Here is a 14,534-nt window from a genome sequence, read left to right on the forward strand (position 1 = left end):
TCAAATACAAAGGTTCGCTCAATTTTTTTAAATGAGAACTTTTTAGGAAATGAAAGACAATGGAAAGGATCTCTTTTCAGCAAAGGATCCAGCTCCAACTTGTAGAAGAGATTACTTTTGGAGAGGATCCTGAAAGGTTGTATAACATGACATTCACGCAGGGCCTATTGCCTATATAACTCAGCTAATCCAGGCTACAAATGAGTCAAAAGTTATCAAAAGTTCTGGCAGGATTCAGTCACACTAACTGGATCCAGATTTATTCTTTTAAATTTTCAAAGTCTCCACCCACTTCTTCCAAAAGGAGCCTAGTTCATGAGCTCTTGCAGGAGCTGGCAAAATTTGCTTTACATCATAAACTCATTTTCTATTAGCCAGGCAGAAAACAGCTGATGCATTTCAACCATTGTAGCCAGTATTTGCTTTTTCAGCTGTTATTTCTCTCCAGCTCTTTGGAAGGGTGAAGCTGCCAAGAGTTAAAGGGTTGGGTTTAGGTGTTCATAGATGAGATGGGATTATTTGACTGTGCATACTTGGGTCTGAAATTTAAGATTCTGCAGGTTAATTATTTGTGAACTGACTTTAAAAAATGTTCCTATAAGCTTTTTCCCCCTTGAGAACCCAGCTCAATAAATTATTTCAGTTTTTCTCTTGCTAAACATGATAAGAGCTATTGGAGTAGCCACTTCTTGGTGTTCTATTCTCTTCAGCAATACAAAGACATAAAAAAAAAAAACATCTGCCCCAAATTATTTACTACTGCAACAATTCTACTGGTTATTCGCATTAGGACTTCCTTTCTACAATCGAAGTCACCCCATTTTCATCAATATAAATGTAAGAAGAATCAAATGTTGTCGTGGCTCAAGTCTATTCCTATTTGGTGGCTTAGAGATGTAGCCACAGGTCCCCCATGACAACAGCTGTAGACACTCTACAAGATACATTTCTCTACTCATTTTTAAACTCACTTGCTCTTTAGGGCAAGTCAAGTTCCAGTCTTGTTGCAAACTGAAATGTCTTTGCCATATTGCAGCCCTACCGTCCAATGATTCGGGGCAGATGGTTTAAAATAGAGAACATGTTGTGGTGATATATTGGAGGCACAATTTTGGATTGAGAAGGCTACAATTAGAAGCAGATCCAAGGCCACAGTGGGATTCACCAGTGAATCCCAGAAACAAAATTGCCATGATCCTTGGAGTTCATAAAATGAAGTGAATGAACCACATTGCATGATTATGTGTTATATATAATCTGGTTAAGGCACTAAATTTAAGCATACGTTGTGGTGATGAGGCCTTGAAATGCTCTTAGTTTCAAGGATGTAACCAAGATCACCTTACTGTTATTACGTCTCAATCTTTTGCTTGATTATATCATTTCCAATAAAAGGAGATTCTGTCTGGAGAATTATTTATAATTTACACACATGAATATCTGAATATTTATTTTCTAAAGATGTGAATTAAAACTTTGCTGATGAGAATATAACTTTAAAAACTTCCCCATTTTGTGTTTGGTACTTAATTTCCCAAGCCTGCCATTACTGGGAAAGGCAAATTTTGAGAAGCCATTTGTAAGAAAATTTAAAAACGGCAGTGATAGGAGCTCCTCTGCTATGTGCAAAAATAGTGAATTCATACCAGAAAAAAAGTTTTGGAGGAAAACAGGGCAGTTGAGATGGTTGGTGGTAGCTCATGGAGTCACCAAAATAAAACATCAAAGTCTTACAAGATGGCCATAACTGATCGTTTTTTAGAATTCTCCTTAAAATCTCAAAAAGAGTTTTGCCATTCTTGCTCACAATCTTATATAAATTAAGGTGAGAAAACCAAACCAAATCAAAACCCAAATTAACATAACTTTAATTTTGAGGTCCTGCGATGGCCATCTGCATTTCTGGCTTATAGAGTGATGTAGAAAATTCTAATTATGCTGAAGGCCATAAAAAAAAGTTGGGAACAGCTGCTCTAGGTTGATGACCCGGGAATTCCTGCTGTATTATCAGAAATTGCTGATAACAATGCAAAGAATGCCTCATTTGTCTATCGCAAAAGCCTCAGTAAAGGGATATGTCTGAAAGGCATGGGGTTAGATGTCCATTTTGCCAATACGACCTCCCTGATTATCCACAGAATGTTACAAAAAGTTTGGTATCATTCAGGGCATGCAATATCCATTTTTCTTTGCAACAGGACTGGTAAAATCAAACCATTTCTTCCTCACAAACCTTCAATGCAAGGATGTGATTAGAACGCAGAGCTGCAAGTGTGGTGCTTAGATATTCCTAGGGGGACAGTGGAAACACACAATGGGGTCAATCCAGCTCACCGTACCATCAAAATCATAAAACCAATGTGGTAGTTCAAACTTCAGTTTGCTTCGAACACTCAACCCAAATGTTATGCTTGTATCTGTTGTGGGCTTTTTTTAAACCTGTTTTGGTCACCTCATCTGTTCTCAAGGCTGGTATTGTGTATAACACATGCATAATCTCCTAGTGTGCTAATTTCCTCCACTGAAACCACAGTATCAATGTTCTTATTGGGTTGCCCAACAGAGAACTATGGATACTACATTACAGTGGAATTAAATTTTCAGTTCTTATTTAGCTGACAGTAAAAAGAGTAAAAGTAATCCAATAACATCCATCTATATATTATTAAACGTTGCCACTAATATTGCCGTCAGACGTTGGACAACTATTACTTAAACTATATAAGAAAACAAGTTGAATATTCCTTTATTATTATTTGTCTCTCTCTTGTAAAAGCATATATATAAAATATTTGCTGGGAGCAGAGGGAAGGAAATCAATTTGCTATTAAATCCATATCAGGCAGGTTATTGGTTTTTGACTAACATTGATTATTGACTATGAAATCAGTTGTGAGATTGGCAATTGTGCCCTTCTAATTGTGTTTAACTCCCATAATTTCTAGCCATAATAGATAGAAATTAAAGACTAGCATATTTAGAGGGCACTAGATGGGGAAAAAAATATTCCATCCAAAAAATTTTTTGCAACACAGGCTGAAATTTTAAATAACATGATTCCCCACCCCCTCAATATTACCTGTACATGAAATGAAATGGAAAACATTTTTATGATTTAAAACTTTGGGGAAGGAGGCATTTAAGAATATTTTGCTGATAATTTGAAACAGCAGGATATTAAAAACAACAACACATCCTTCCTCCAGGTTCACAGGTGGATTGCTACGGGTTCCCTTGGGTTCGGGAGAACTTGTAGCTAATGTTATGGCTGGTTCAGAGAACCTCCAAGCCCTTGGCTTGCCCCTCCCACCCCGCCACTTCCAGGAGTCTCCACGTGGTCCGTTTTGGATGCGAGGTAAGTGTAGGGCCCATGTGGAGGCTTGGGGAGGGGAAAAAAACAGGACTACCGGAAGTTCTGGAAGGCCAAAAACAGCCTTCCAGCCTCCGAAGCCCTGGGGGAGGCAGTTTTTGCACTCCCAGAGGCTCGAGGAAAGCCTCTGGAGCATGGGGAAGGCAAAAATGCACCCCCTGGTGGTGCAGGAGGTTGACTGGCCCATGGACAACATGGCCACGGCCACCCAGAAACCGAGCAGAGAACCCATTGCTAAAATTTTTGAAGCCCAACCCTGTCCAGATTAGCTTTTTAAAGTTATATTCTAAAATTATGCTGGCTGCAATTGCTATGTTTTAGGATTTCAGCTCCAAGGAGAAAGCAAAATATGAACAGCTTAAGGCATAGCCGCCCCCTCACAAGCTGTGTTGACTTTTCTCAGCCATGTTCTTTGTTCTTTGATCTTTTACCACTGAGCTCACAATGGGACAGAGAGAGATTTCTTAAAGGATAATTCTAATAACCAGCCGTATCCTAATCTGAGCTGGTCAGATTCTTATCTCTTTGCAGCCCTATATTTTTACTTCGGGACACGGTGGCTCAGTGGCTAAGACGCTGAGCTTGTCGATCAGAAGGTTCAGCGGTTTGAATCCCTAGTGAGTTCCCGTTACTTGTCCCAGCTTCTGCCAACCTAGCAGTTCAAAAGCACGTTAAAAATGCAAGTAGAAAAAATAAGAACCGCCTTTGGTGGGAAGGTAACAGTGTTCTGTGCACCTTCGGCATTTAGTCAGGCTGGCCACATGACCACGGAGATGTCTTCAGACAGCGCTGGCTCCTGCTTTGAAACAGAGATGAGCACTGCCCCCTAGAGTTGGGAATGACTAGCACATATGTGCAAGGGGAACCTTTGTTTTTACTTCTTTTATTTTATGATCATGCTTGGGGCTCTTTTCATTTTGATTAGTGCATAGAGAACTTACATCTGAATTCAGAAATTGTTCAGACACCAACCAATACATAATACTCTACTGCCATTGTTTTATTAAGTAAATACACTTGGCCAGAACTTCAAGTTTAATCAGCCAGCTTTCGCTTCCTACCCCCTTCTGTTTCAGATGCCTCTGAAAAGTTTATTATCTACATACTGTTGTCATCCAGAATTCTTCACCAGCTGCAGCTCCAAATTTCTCTTGGAGGAAGTCCAGATCTCAAGTCTGTTTTCCAAAGGGATTTTCAAATCCCGAACAGAAAGTGTTTAAGCTTCTGCCTCTATTATCATTTCAGTCTCGATGTTTGATGTCTTTCCAATATATTCCATAAAGCAATAGACATTGTTTGTGATGGATTAGATCTACTTGAACCTCATGATACATGCCTTCCACTTTGACTTTGGAAGCAAAGGACTCAAGATAGCGAAATCAGCCGGGCCGCTTCCTTAGCTAGCTGGAATTTTGTGAATATGTGAAGGATATTAAGAAGATAAACTGCTGAAATTCTTCCCAGCCAGCCCTTGTAACTTTTAAGTGGCTCGCCAGGTCAGAGTTACAAATCTCATTCATGACTAGATGCCAGCAAAGAAGCAGAAATGTATATATATATATATAATGTATGTATGTATGTATGTATGTATGTATGTATGTATGTATGTATGTATGTATGTGTGTTACAACCCCTGGTGTGTGTGTGTGTGTGTGTGTGTGTGTGTGTATGTGTGTATATATATATATATATATATATATATATATATATATATATATATATATATATATATACATACATACATACATACATACATACATACATACATACATACATATATATATATATATATATATAATATCTTTGTTTCTATTTGATGGTAGCCAAGAGTTTTACAGCCCTTATCTCGTAATCTGAATGCTTCTTGGAATGGTTTTTATCCAGGAAAGTAGGCATATTACAACAAAGCAAAGAATTACAGCTAACTACACTTTTTACTTTCTAACACCCCCCCCCCCCCCCCATGTTGATTCTTTAGGCATTATAGGTTTTTTTATTTAGTAAAAGTATTTATATATTGCTTTTTATTTAAAAATATTTTAAGTAGATGATGCTAAAGACTGACAATTTGGTTGATGCAAAATTCCCAATTAACTTTGTATTTAAGTTTTAAGCGTCTAAAATAATTAAAGTCAGGTGGGAGGAGAAAACTTTAGCAGTACCAGAATGATTCAATGGATCTGTTGACTTTGCATATTAAGTAAATTTATCTGCGAAAAAGATTCACCTAGATCAGGGGTGTCAAACTCGATTTCATTGAGGGCTGCATCAGGGTGGTGTTTGACCTTGGGAGGCCGGGGTGGGCGTGGCCAGGGTGAGTGTGGGCAGCTCAACTTTACTCTGGTTGGGGGTGCCTGTGGTGGTCTGAGTCCTCTGCCAGCGGAAACAGGCTCCAGAGGGTTGTTTTCACTGGCAGAGGGTTGCAGGAGGCCGTGGCAGCTGAAAACGGAGCTCGGGAGCCCATTTTCACTGGCAGAAGCACTGCGGGCTGGTCCTTCGCTGTTTCCAGGGTGACCCCATGGGCCGGATCCAGCCCTCAGTTTGACACTCCTGACCTAGATGGAGCCTTTCTTCATAACCATTAAGACTAGGCAGTATAAGTAATACGTTGGCCTTAGTAAAACTAAGATATTGTATTTTAGAAGTTTCAAAAAGAGAATTTAGGGATAGCCATACGTTATCTACTTTTTGAAAGATTTATTTTTTGTATTCTTTTTACAAGTGCATCGTGCTGAACCACAGACATACCTAAGACACTTTATATATATATATAAAGCAACATTTATATAAAGCAACATTTCTGTTGCTAAGCCAGGCTGTTGTTAAGTGATTTTTGCCCCATTTTATGAGCTTTTTTTTGCCACAGTTGTTAGGAAATCACTGCAATTGGTAAATAAACCCATATGGCTCTTAAGTGAATCTGGCTTCCCCCATTGATTTTGCATGTTGGAAGTCAATTGGGATGGTGAACAAATGGTGATCACATGACTCTGGGATACTGCAACTGTTGTAAAAACATGCCAGTTGCCAAGTGCCCAAATTTTGATCACATGACTCAAACAGTTTGAAATGGTGATAAATCAGTTTTCAGTGGTGTTGTAACTTTAAACAGGACCTAAACTCATGGTTGTAAGTCAAGGACTACTTGTGTGTTTTCAGAAATTGTGATGCCATTTTCCTGAAACTATTTTAAACTTCCAGAGCTGGCGCAGCAAGACAATTTATTGAAAATGTTTTAGCATCAATTTAAACCTCACAAAGCCACAAATTTGCATATTTTCACACAGCCTCACATCTAGACCAGGGGTGTCCAACTCAATTTCATTTAGGGCCACATCAAGGTTGTGTTTGACCTCATGGGGCTGAGGTGGGCATGCCCAGGATGGGTGTGGCCAGCTTAACTTCACTTGTGTTGGGGGTGCCCGTGGTGGCCCAAGTGCTCTGCCAGTGAAAACGGGCTCCCAAGCTCCGTTTTTGGCTGCGATGGCATCCTGCAACCCTCTGCCAGCGAAAACGGAGCTCGGGAGGGCCGCGCGCAGACCTCCTGAGATCCATTTTCACTGGCAGAGGCACTGTGGGCTGTTCCTTCATTGTTTCCAGGGTGGCCCCACGGCCAGATCCAGATGTGGGTTCCTACCATTATGGACCAGATTGGCCGAATAGGTAGTAACTCGGCCGGACACATGACCGTACCAGTTCTGTCCTGGGTGCCGCTCTCTTTATTTTCTGTTCTGCACATGCACAGAACAATGTTCATTGAAAAAATGTAATCCCCCCTTCTTTAATGGTGTGTGTTAGGAATGTAAGCTAACAGTTGGGTCAGCAATATATAAACCATGATGCTAGTACTGTATCTTTAAGTACTCCTGTAATGTGATTGGTTGCTGTTACCTCAAGCAGCCATAAGATGAAGCCAGAATGACTGTTCGCTCTCTGTTTGTTAGATGCTGATCGGTGGATACTACTTGATACTGTATCGTGAGTTACTGTGAGTTTTTGCTACTGTTAGCGACGTTGTGTGCTGAACTGATTATATGATACTGGACTGTGTTCGACTCCTTAACTGAGAACATTGATAACTGACTGACTGAACCATGTGTGACTTGGACTGTTTGATGGACTCTGAATACCGCTATTTTCCACATAAGGAAAATACTATTACTTTTACTATTTGGTGTCCCTGTATGCTGATTTGTGCGTGTTCTTCCACACCACTCTCATTACGCTTCTCTGCACATTCGCTCTCCTAACAGGGAGCTTACTTACCTAACGGTGTGCGCATGCGCAGGCCTTTTTAAGTGCAAATGCGTAAGCATGCAAAAAATTTTGGGCACCAAACCGGTAGTAATGCCGGCAGGAATCCACCCCTGGCCAGATCTAAGCACCCCGTGGGTCAGATCCAGCCCCCAGGCTTTGAGTTTGACACCCCTGATCTAGACCTATCTGTGGTCACATGTAGAAGTTTCGAAATAGAAGTTTCCTTTCCCTACCTTTCCAATTATTTCAAGCTACAAGGAAGGATAAATGTACTACACTCATAAAGGAAGGAATAGCTTATATTGGCCCCTCATTCTTGCATCCCTACCCTCAAGTGTCAACTCTGAGGTCATAAAGAAGAACAAAATATAGGGCAATTGGCTAAGTAGCAAATCTTGGGAAGACTGTTGATAAGCAACCAACCTACAGTATTTGCAAGTGACAGGCCACAGATTGTGAGTTGCTGCAGAGCAATCAATGGACAGGGCTATTGGTTTTCCCAATTTGGTTAGAGGCTGTTTGAGGCTAATGACTGATCATGATGGAATGGTGGAAAAGATAGACATTATCCAGCAAAGCATCTTGATTTCTAGTTAACCATTTACCAAGATCTTATTCTGGCTTTTTACAACTTGTGACTTAGATTGGGATTTAGACTTCACAATCACTCCTTGTGGTCCTGACCCTCCCTAGAATTTCTGAAGCCCTCACAGTGCAGCAATACAGTACTCAGTGATTGCTCCATTTCTCAACGTTCACACGGGATAATGCTTTCTCCTAGCAGTATAGCTCATCAATCAATGTGTCATAGTCCATATTTTCTAAGAAGAGAAATTTCTTTGGATGTAGGTTAGGATTTCTGTCATGGCTAATCCTCCATGTTTTAAAGAAGAATCTATTTAGTAGATAAACGTAAACTTTGGCTGAAATTTGATGCATTTAAGAAGTCTTCCAAGTTGAGATTTGGAACATGAAGTTCCCTTGAGCATTATTGTTGTCCAGATAATCTACAGGAATAACTTTTCTTCTCAAGTCCAATCAACATCACATAAACAATTGCTTGGTGGAGATTTTGGCACTGAAATATTGTTTTGATGCCTTTTAAGAAACACAATTATATCTCATCACATGCAATGTTGGCTTTGTTAAATATTTGACTTATTTTTTTCTGTCTAATGATAATTGTATGTGGTTTTATTTTGTTTTTAGGGATGTAATCTGGCAAGAGTCGTTTTAAAATTGGCAGTGTACAAATCACACACATATCTTATGGTTCAGAATTCAGTGGTAATGATTATGTTTGTATTGCATTCTCAGTGAATTAGCATTGATTAGGGCTATACCATTGGCCCCAGAAATTTAAAAAAACCCCATCAATTACATCAAATTCATATTCAAAAGTTTCTTAAGACATTTGGAACAGGCAAAGGCAATACTTGTTTCCTGAAGTTTCTTTTCTTATCCTATTCCTTAATCATCCATTTTTTATTGTAAGGATAAATTTTATGGAACAAATGGAAATGTAGGTTTTTAAAAATTGCTTTTAGAGGATTTTAGAGATTTAGCTGTTGATGTGAACCTTGTTATGCCGAGTACATTTGGCAAACCAGTGGATCGCTCATTTTAACTCGGTTTCAAATGAGTCAAATTTGGTAATTTTTAAAGACTTGTTGCCTAACTTGTTGTCCCATTGTTTAGATTAAATTAAAGCATTAAATCCTGAAAGTCTTTTCTGGATTGTCAGCAGATTATTGCTATATAAGATCAGACATGTCACTTGCACGTGTAGTTGTGTAAGTTCCCATCTTTTTTATTCCCCCAGCTCTTTTTTTTAAATGTTATTTAAATACCCCTTGGCTATTTTAACTCTAAGCACATTAATATTTGTCATATTGCTTTGTTGAGCTCAGTCGTTCTCTTTCTCTTGTTAGTTACACTCATCGTTTATCTAAGCATTCTAGAAGAAGGCAAAACAATGTGACATCTGCCTTCTGGAGCATCATTCCCCCCTGCCCCCCCTCCCCAGACCTCCGGGAGGTCCGTCTGGTTCCCACCGCGATGATGTTCCAAAAGGCATTGAAAACATGGCTGTTCTCCCAGACTTGGTGCTGTTTTCTTTGGTTTTTCTGTGTGTGGAATCATATCCTTTGTTCTTTTATCTTATTGTTCTGGCTTCTTATACTGTAAAGTACCCATAATTGGTGGAGATGGGATCAGATATTCTTTAAATCTATGCTAATAAATAAACAAACAAAATAAATGCTGGGCAATATCTGAACTTTTGCTTCCCTTCAGAAGACCTGCTGTGCTAAATGACCGTATTGTCATCAAGTTCATTTAAACCCACAAGGTTTTGGTAGGCTTCCACTGCCATTTTAATACCATCTTTCTCTGAAAATAAGGGTCTTGGCCTTATTTTCGGGGAGGTCTTATTATTTTTGAGGCACAGGGGGCAGCGAGCATGGTCACCTCATGGCTGCTGCTGTGTTGCAATATTTTGGGGGAGGGATTATTTTGGGGGGAGGGATTATTTTAGCGCATGCACTCAAAAACCCAATTGGGCTTATTATCCGGGGAGGTCTTATTTTGGGGAAAACAGGGTATAGTTGGAATAAAAGAAACCATAGGCGAGGAGGTGACTCATTCCCCAATGACTGTACTTCACCCCTTTCTGAAAACAGAATTTGTGGGACTAGATTATGGAAAGACCCAGGGATGGGCTGCTACAGGTTTGCCTGGGTTCGGGAGAACCTGTAGCTAACATTATGGCTGGTTCGGAGAACCTCCAAATCCCATCCCTGTCTGGCGGATGGGTGGGCCCACTGAAAATCCGTTCCGGTATGGTGGCTGCTGCTCCCAGCTGACACCGGTATGCCCGTACCGGGCTGTACCGCCCAGAACCCACCACTAATCCAAGCCACAGAATATGTATGGTGGGTGAGAGAAACACAGGAACAAGGGGGGGGGGGGGTTCCTAGTTGATTTTTTTTTAAGTTACACGGAAGCTATTCGAGCCAAGAAGGGAGAAGATACAGAGTTCAGTTCAAAAATCCAGAAGAATTTGCTTACCCTGTGTGGATATTCTCCGCATTGACCCTACAGAAACAGAGGGATTAAAAAAGAAAATATTTTAAATCATGTCACCCAAATATAGAGTCAAAGAGACAGACCAGACCAGGTGCATCATTGTGAAGAGTTCTTTCATCTTGGTAGGGATAATGGTGATTTGACCCACCCTGGACAATGGCTTCGTATCAAAAAGAACTTCTTGTTCTTGGTACTTTTTGTAGTATCATGGTTCAAAAACTATTGACCAATTTTGTTTATGATGGTTGATTCAGGATCAAATAGGCCAGAAATGGTATTCTCTTCTCTTCACTATCGGTTCGAGCATAGCTAATATGCATGCGTGAAGGTCTGTGATGACATCATGGTGGGTGGGCGGAGCCTTGCCCCAGCGCCACTAACAGTCCGCTCGAACCAGTGCGAACTGGCAGCATGCCACCTCTGAAATAGGTCCATGAGTGTTTCTTTTCCTGCAATTATAATAATTACCTGACTTGGACCAAGGAAAATTTTCAGAGCTACAAAATTCATTAAGGAAACTATCCACCAATTCATTGGAAGCCATTCACTCCACTGAAAATGTACAATTTCCATGTGCAGCTGCCTGCTTTAACGATACACTTTTTAGTTTTAGTTTTTGTAATGATTGTTCTTAGGAACAAAAGGGCAGGTTGTGGTATATTCTTTTTTTAGCCATAACCAGGGATAGTGAAACTATTGATTCAGGCATACAGGAAGAACCAGATTTCAGGTTTCAGTTTTAAAAACTATCTGTATTCAAATATGATCTGAACTTTTATATCCTATATTAATTTTACCTTTTCTCCTTTTTGTCCTGGTATCCCCTATGAGGGGAGAGAGAGGGTGGGAGGGAGGGAGGGAGGGAGGGAGGGAGGGAGAGAGAGAGAGAGAGAGAGAGAGAGAGAGAGAGAGAGAGAGAATGTTTAATATTTTTTTAGTGATAACCATTAATCAAAACTGATGTGATTTCTAATCTTAGGTTTCTAATCTTAGTATCAGTAGACATACTTACTAGTTGAACTTTGACCTTGAAAAGCCCAAGGTCACATTAAGTGAGAGGGGAAGTGAGCTTTACTACAAAAATTGTAAGACAAGTTATACAAAGTACTGGCATTACAGAGAGAGGAGGGATTAATTGGATCCTCTTTTGAGATTATTAATACTTTCATATTTTAAAATCCAAGCATACCTAGAATCTTTCAGACAACCTAAATTAAATGGGATTTTACAACGTGTTTCCACGGTGGGCACATTTGAAATTTTGAACTGGCAAAAAATTGTAGGTTCACAATAGAGCTGCTAAGGTAGATTTGATTAGGCTTAAAACCTTGTTTATCCAAGGACTAACCAGGTAATTTTACCTGTTTTTCTAAGTAGATGAGTTTACTTCTGCATAAAGCTTTGGGCTAAAGTCATCCATTATTTCTGTTTTGTGAAAACAACTATAGGATGTTTATGGGCTAAGATTCATGGTTAAAGAAAACCTGCCATTGACTTCTGCCTAGAGCTGCAAAATCAGTATGCTTATTTATGGACTTATTTTTACCTCCTCTGCACGATTTTATGGTGCTATCTTGATTATTGCTCTGTACGTCGCCCCGAGTCCCTGTGGGGAGAGGGGGCGACTAATAAGTTCAATAAAATAAATAAATAATAATAATAATAATAAATTTGGAAGATAACCCTACATGGTCATGACAAAGATCCACCCCTATGTTTGGATTAAAAGAAAAGGTAGACTATTGGTTCTCCAGATACTTCAGGAAACCGGCATCGGTCCAGAACAAAAAAAAGAACCATGTTTGCAAAATAAAGGAAGCTAAGTGACAATTATTTTGAGCCACAGAGGAGATCAATTAGAAGTCTATCTACTTTGGGTCAAGTCAAGGAGAACCTGGCCACACTGCAAGCTTGCAGCATTTAATAGTTTGTACAGTGGGATTATTTCATGAATTTGGATGAGAAGAGAAAAAAGAATCTTGTGGTTCACTGTGGTTTTGATGCTGGATAAAAGTCTGGTTACGTTGAAAAAATGTATGATTCTAATAAAACCAGAAATTCACCCACACCAGGGGTGAGATTCAGCTGGTTCGGATCATTTCAGGTGAACCGGATGCTAATTTTACAACTGATTTGCCCAACTGGTAGTTGCAAGGACGGCTGGCCCCACTCACCCCACCCAGGAGTCTCCATGTGGCTCATTTTGGAAGCCAGGTAAGTGCAGGGCCCTAGCGAGGCCCTGGGAGGACATAAAACAGGCCTCTGGGAAGTTCCGGAAGTCTGGAAATGGGCCTATTTCCAGTTCCGGAGGGCCTCTGGAGCCTGGGGGACGCCGTTTTCACCCTCCCGTAGGCTCGAGGAAAACCTCTGGAGCCTGGGGAGGGCAAAACAATAGGCCTCCCGGAGGTCTGGAAACGGACCTGTTTCCGGCCTCTGGAGGGCCTTTGGAGCCCGGGGGAAGCAATTTTTGCTCTCCCAGAGGCTTGAGAAAACCTCCAGAGCCTGAGGAGGGCAGAAACGCCCCTCACAATGGTGCAGGAGGTCAAGTAGGCCATGCCTACCATGGCCACACCCACCCATCAACCAGGCAGAGAACTGGTTGCTAGAATTTTTGAATCCCACCCCTGAACCACACTAAAATGAGATATGTGTGTAGAGTAGGCCAAGGTACACATAGGTAGCAGTAGAATTAGCAAGATAGAGAGAATGTTTGGATCAGGGTCCATGTACAAAGCATGTTTGCTTGCAACCAAATAGTAATATTCATAGAAAGTTAAAAAAAAAACCTCAAAATGGCACGTATGTAAGAAATGGGACAGGGCTTCAATCACATAGCCAACATCTTGATTGTTCTACAACCATTCGCCCATTGACATTGCAAGCAAGATAGACATACTCTGTCTGGACTATTACTATTTGTAGTTTCTAGGGATGGACATAAATAATTTTCCAGGCACTTTATTTTCAAAATCCGTTGTGAACTCTTGAGTATATGGTATATTTTCTATTTTTTAAAAAAATTGGACCAAGAAAGTGGAAGATCTTAATTCTCCATCCTGTGGACCAAGAAGATTGGACCAAGAAAGTGGAAGATCTTAATGCTCCATCCTGTGTATTTCCCAACTTTTCTCTCACCTCTCTCCCGTACAAGCATACACCGGTATTCTTCTACTTGGGATATATGTGAAAAACACACTTTTATAGTTATCTATATTTATAATTATCTGTAAAGCACATGGTAATTCAATAAGGGCATTTTCACATAATTCCCACAGTGGAAAAAATGACCAGTTGACAGCATGCACAGTATTGTATATATGTTTTAGACTCCGGTGATTTAAAAATCCATTTGAATAAGTGTTATGATTTCCCATATTAACATCTGTTCTCTAAGCCCAGTCATAAAATCAACCATCTGGGATGTTCGGACTGAATTCACACTACACTATTCTTATAATGTAGTGCTTGAATTGTTGTTTAGAGTACAAGTATTAAACACTGATTCCAAGGCAAAAATGTGTAATTTCATTATTTCATATGATACCTTGATTACAGTTCCTTATGGTCTCATAGCACCTTCTAGTATTTCTTAGCCAACATGGAGGGGAGTGTAAAATCTGCCTTCGTTGCGGCCATTCCAGCCCAACCGTGGCCAGAAATTGCTTGAAAATGCTTTAATTCAAAATTGAGTATCCTGCCTATATCACAACAATTTTTTTCCAAAATGGTTTGAAGAGAGGAGATTACTGAATTATATTTCATGGAGGACTCAGCAGACCATCGCTTCATTCTGGATTTTATAATCACCATTCAAATATCA

The 14,534-nt window shown here is 40.0% G+C and overlaps 1 protein-coding gene across 1 annotated transcript in view; it reads right to left on the reverse strand.

The window, feature by feature from the left end:
• The window catches only part of COL13A1 (collagen type XIII alpha 1 chain), a 259,152-nt gene that overhangs the window by 101,985 nt on the left and 142,633 nt on the right, over nucleotides 1-14,534 (reverse strand). Inside the window, exons 11-13 of the mRNA XM_081955236.1 lie at nucleotides 11,512-11,538; nucleotides 10,697-10,723; nucleotides 2,234-2,290 (exon numbers count right to left, since the gene is read on the reverse strand). Coding sequence (XP_081811362.1) covers nucleotides 2,234-2,290; nucleotides 10,697-10,723; nucleotides 11,512-11,538 — 111 coding nt within the window. The remainder of the gene's footprint in view (nucleotides 1-2,233; nucleotides 2,291-10,696; nucleotides 10,724-11,511; nucleotides 11,539-14,534) is intronic.

This window comes from Natrix helvetica (assembly GCF_964273705.1).
Source record: "Natrix helvetica genome assembly, chromosome: 5".
Lineage (NCBI taxonomy): Eukaryota > Metazoa > Chordata > Lepidosauria > Squamata > Natricidae > Natrix > Natrix helvetica.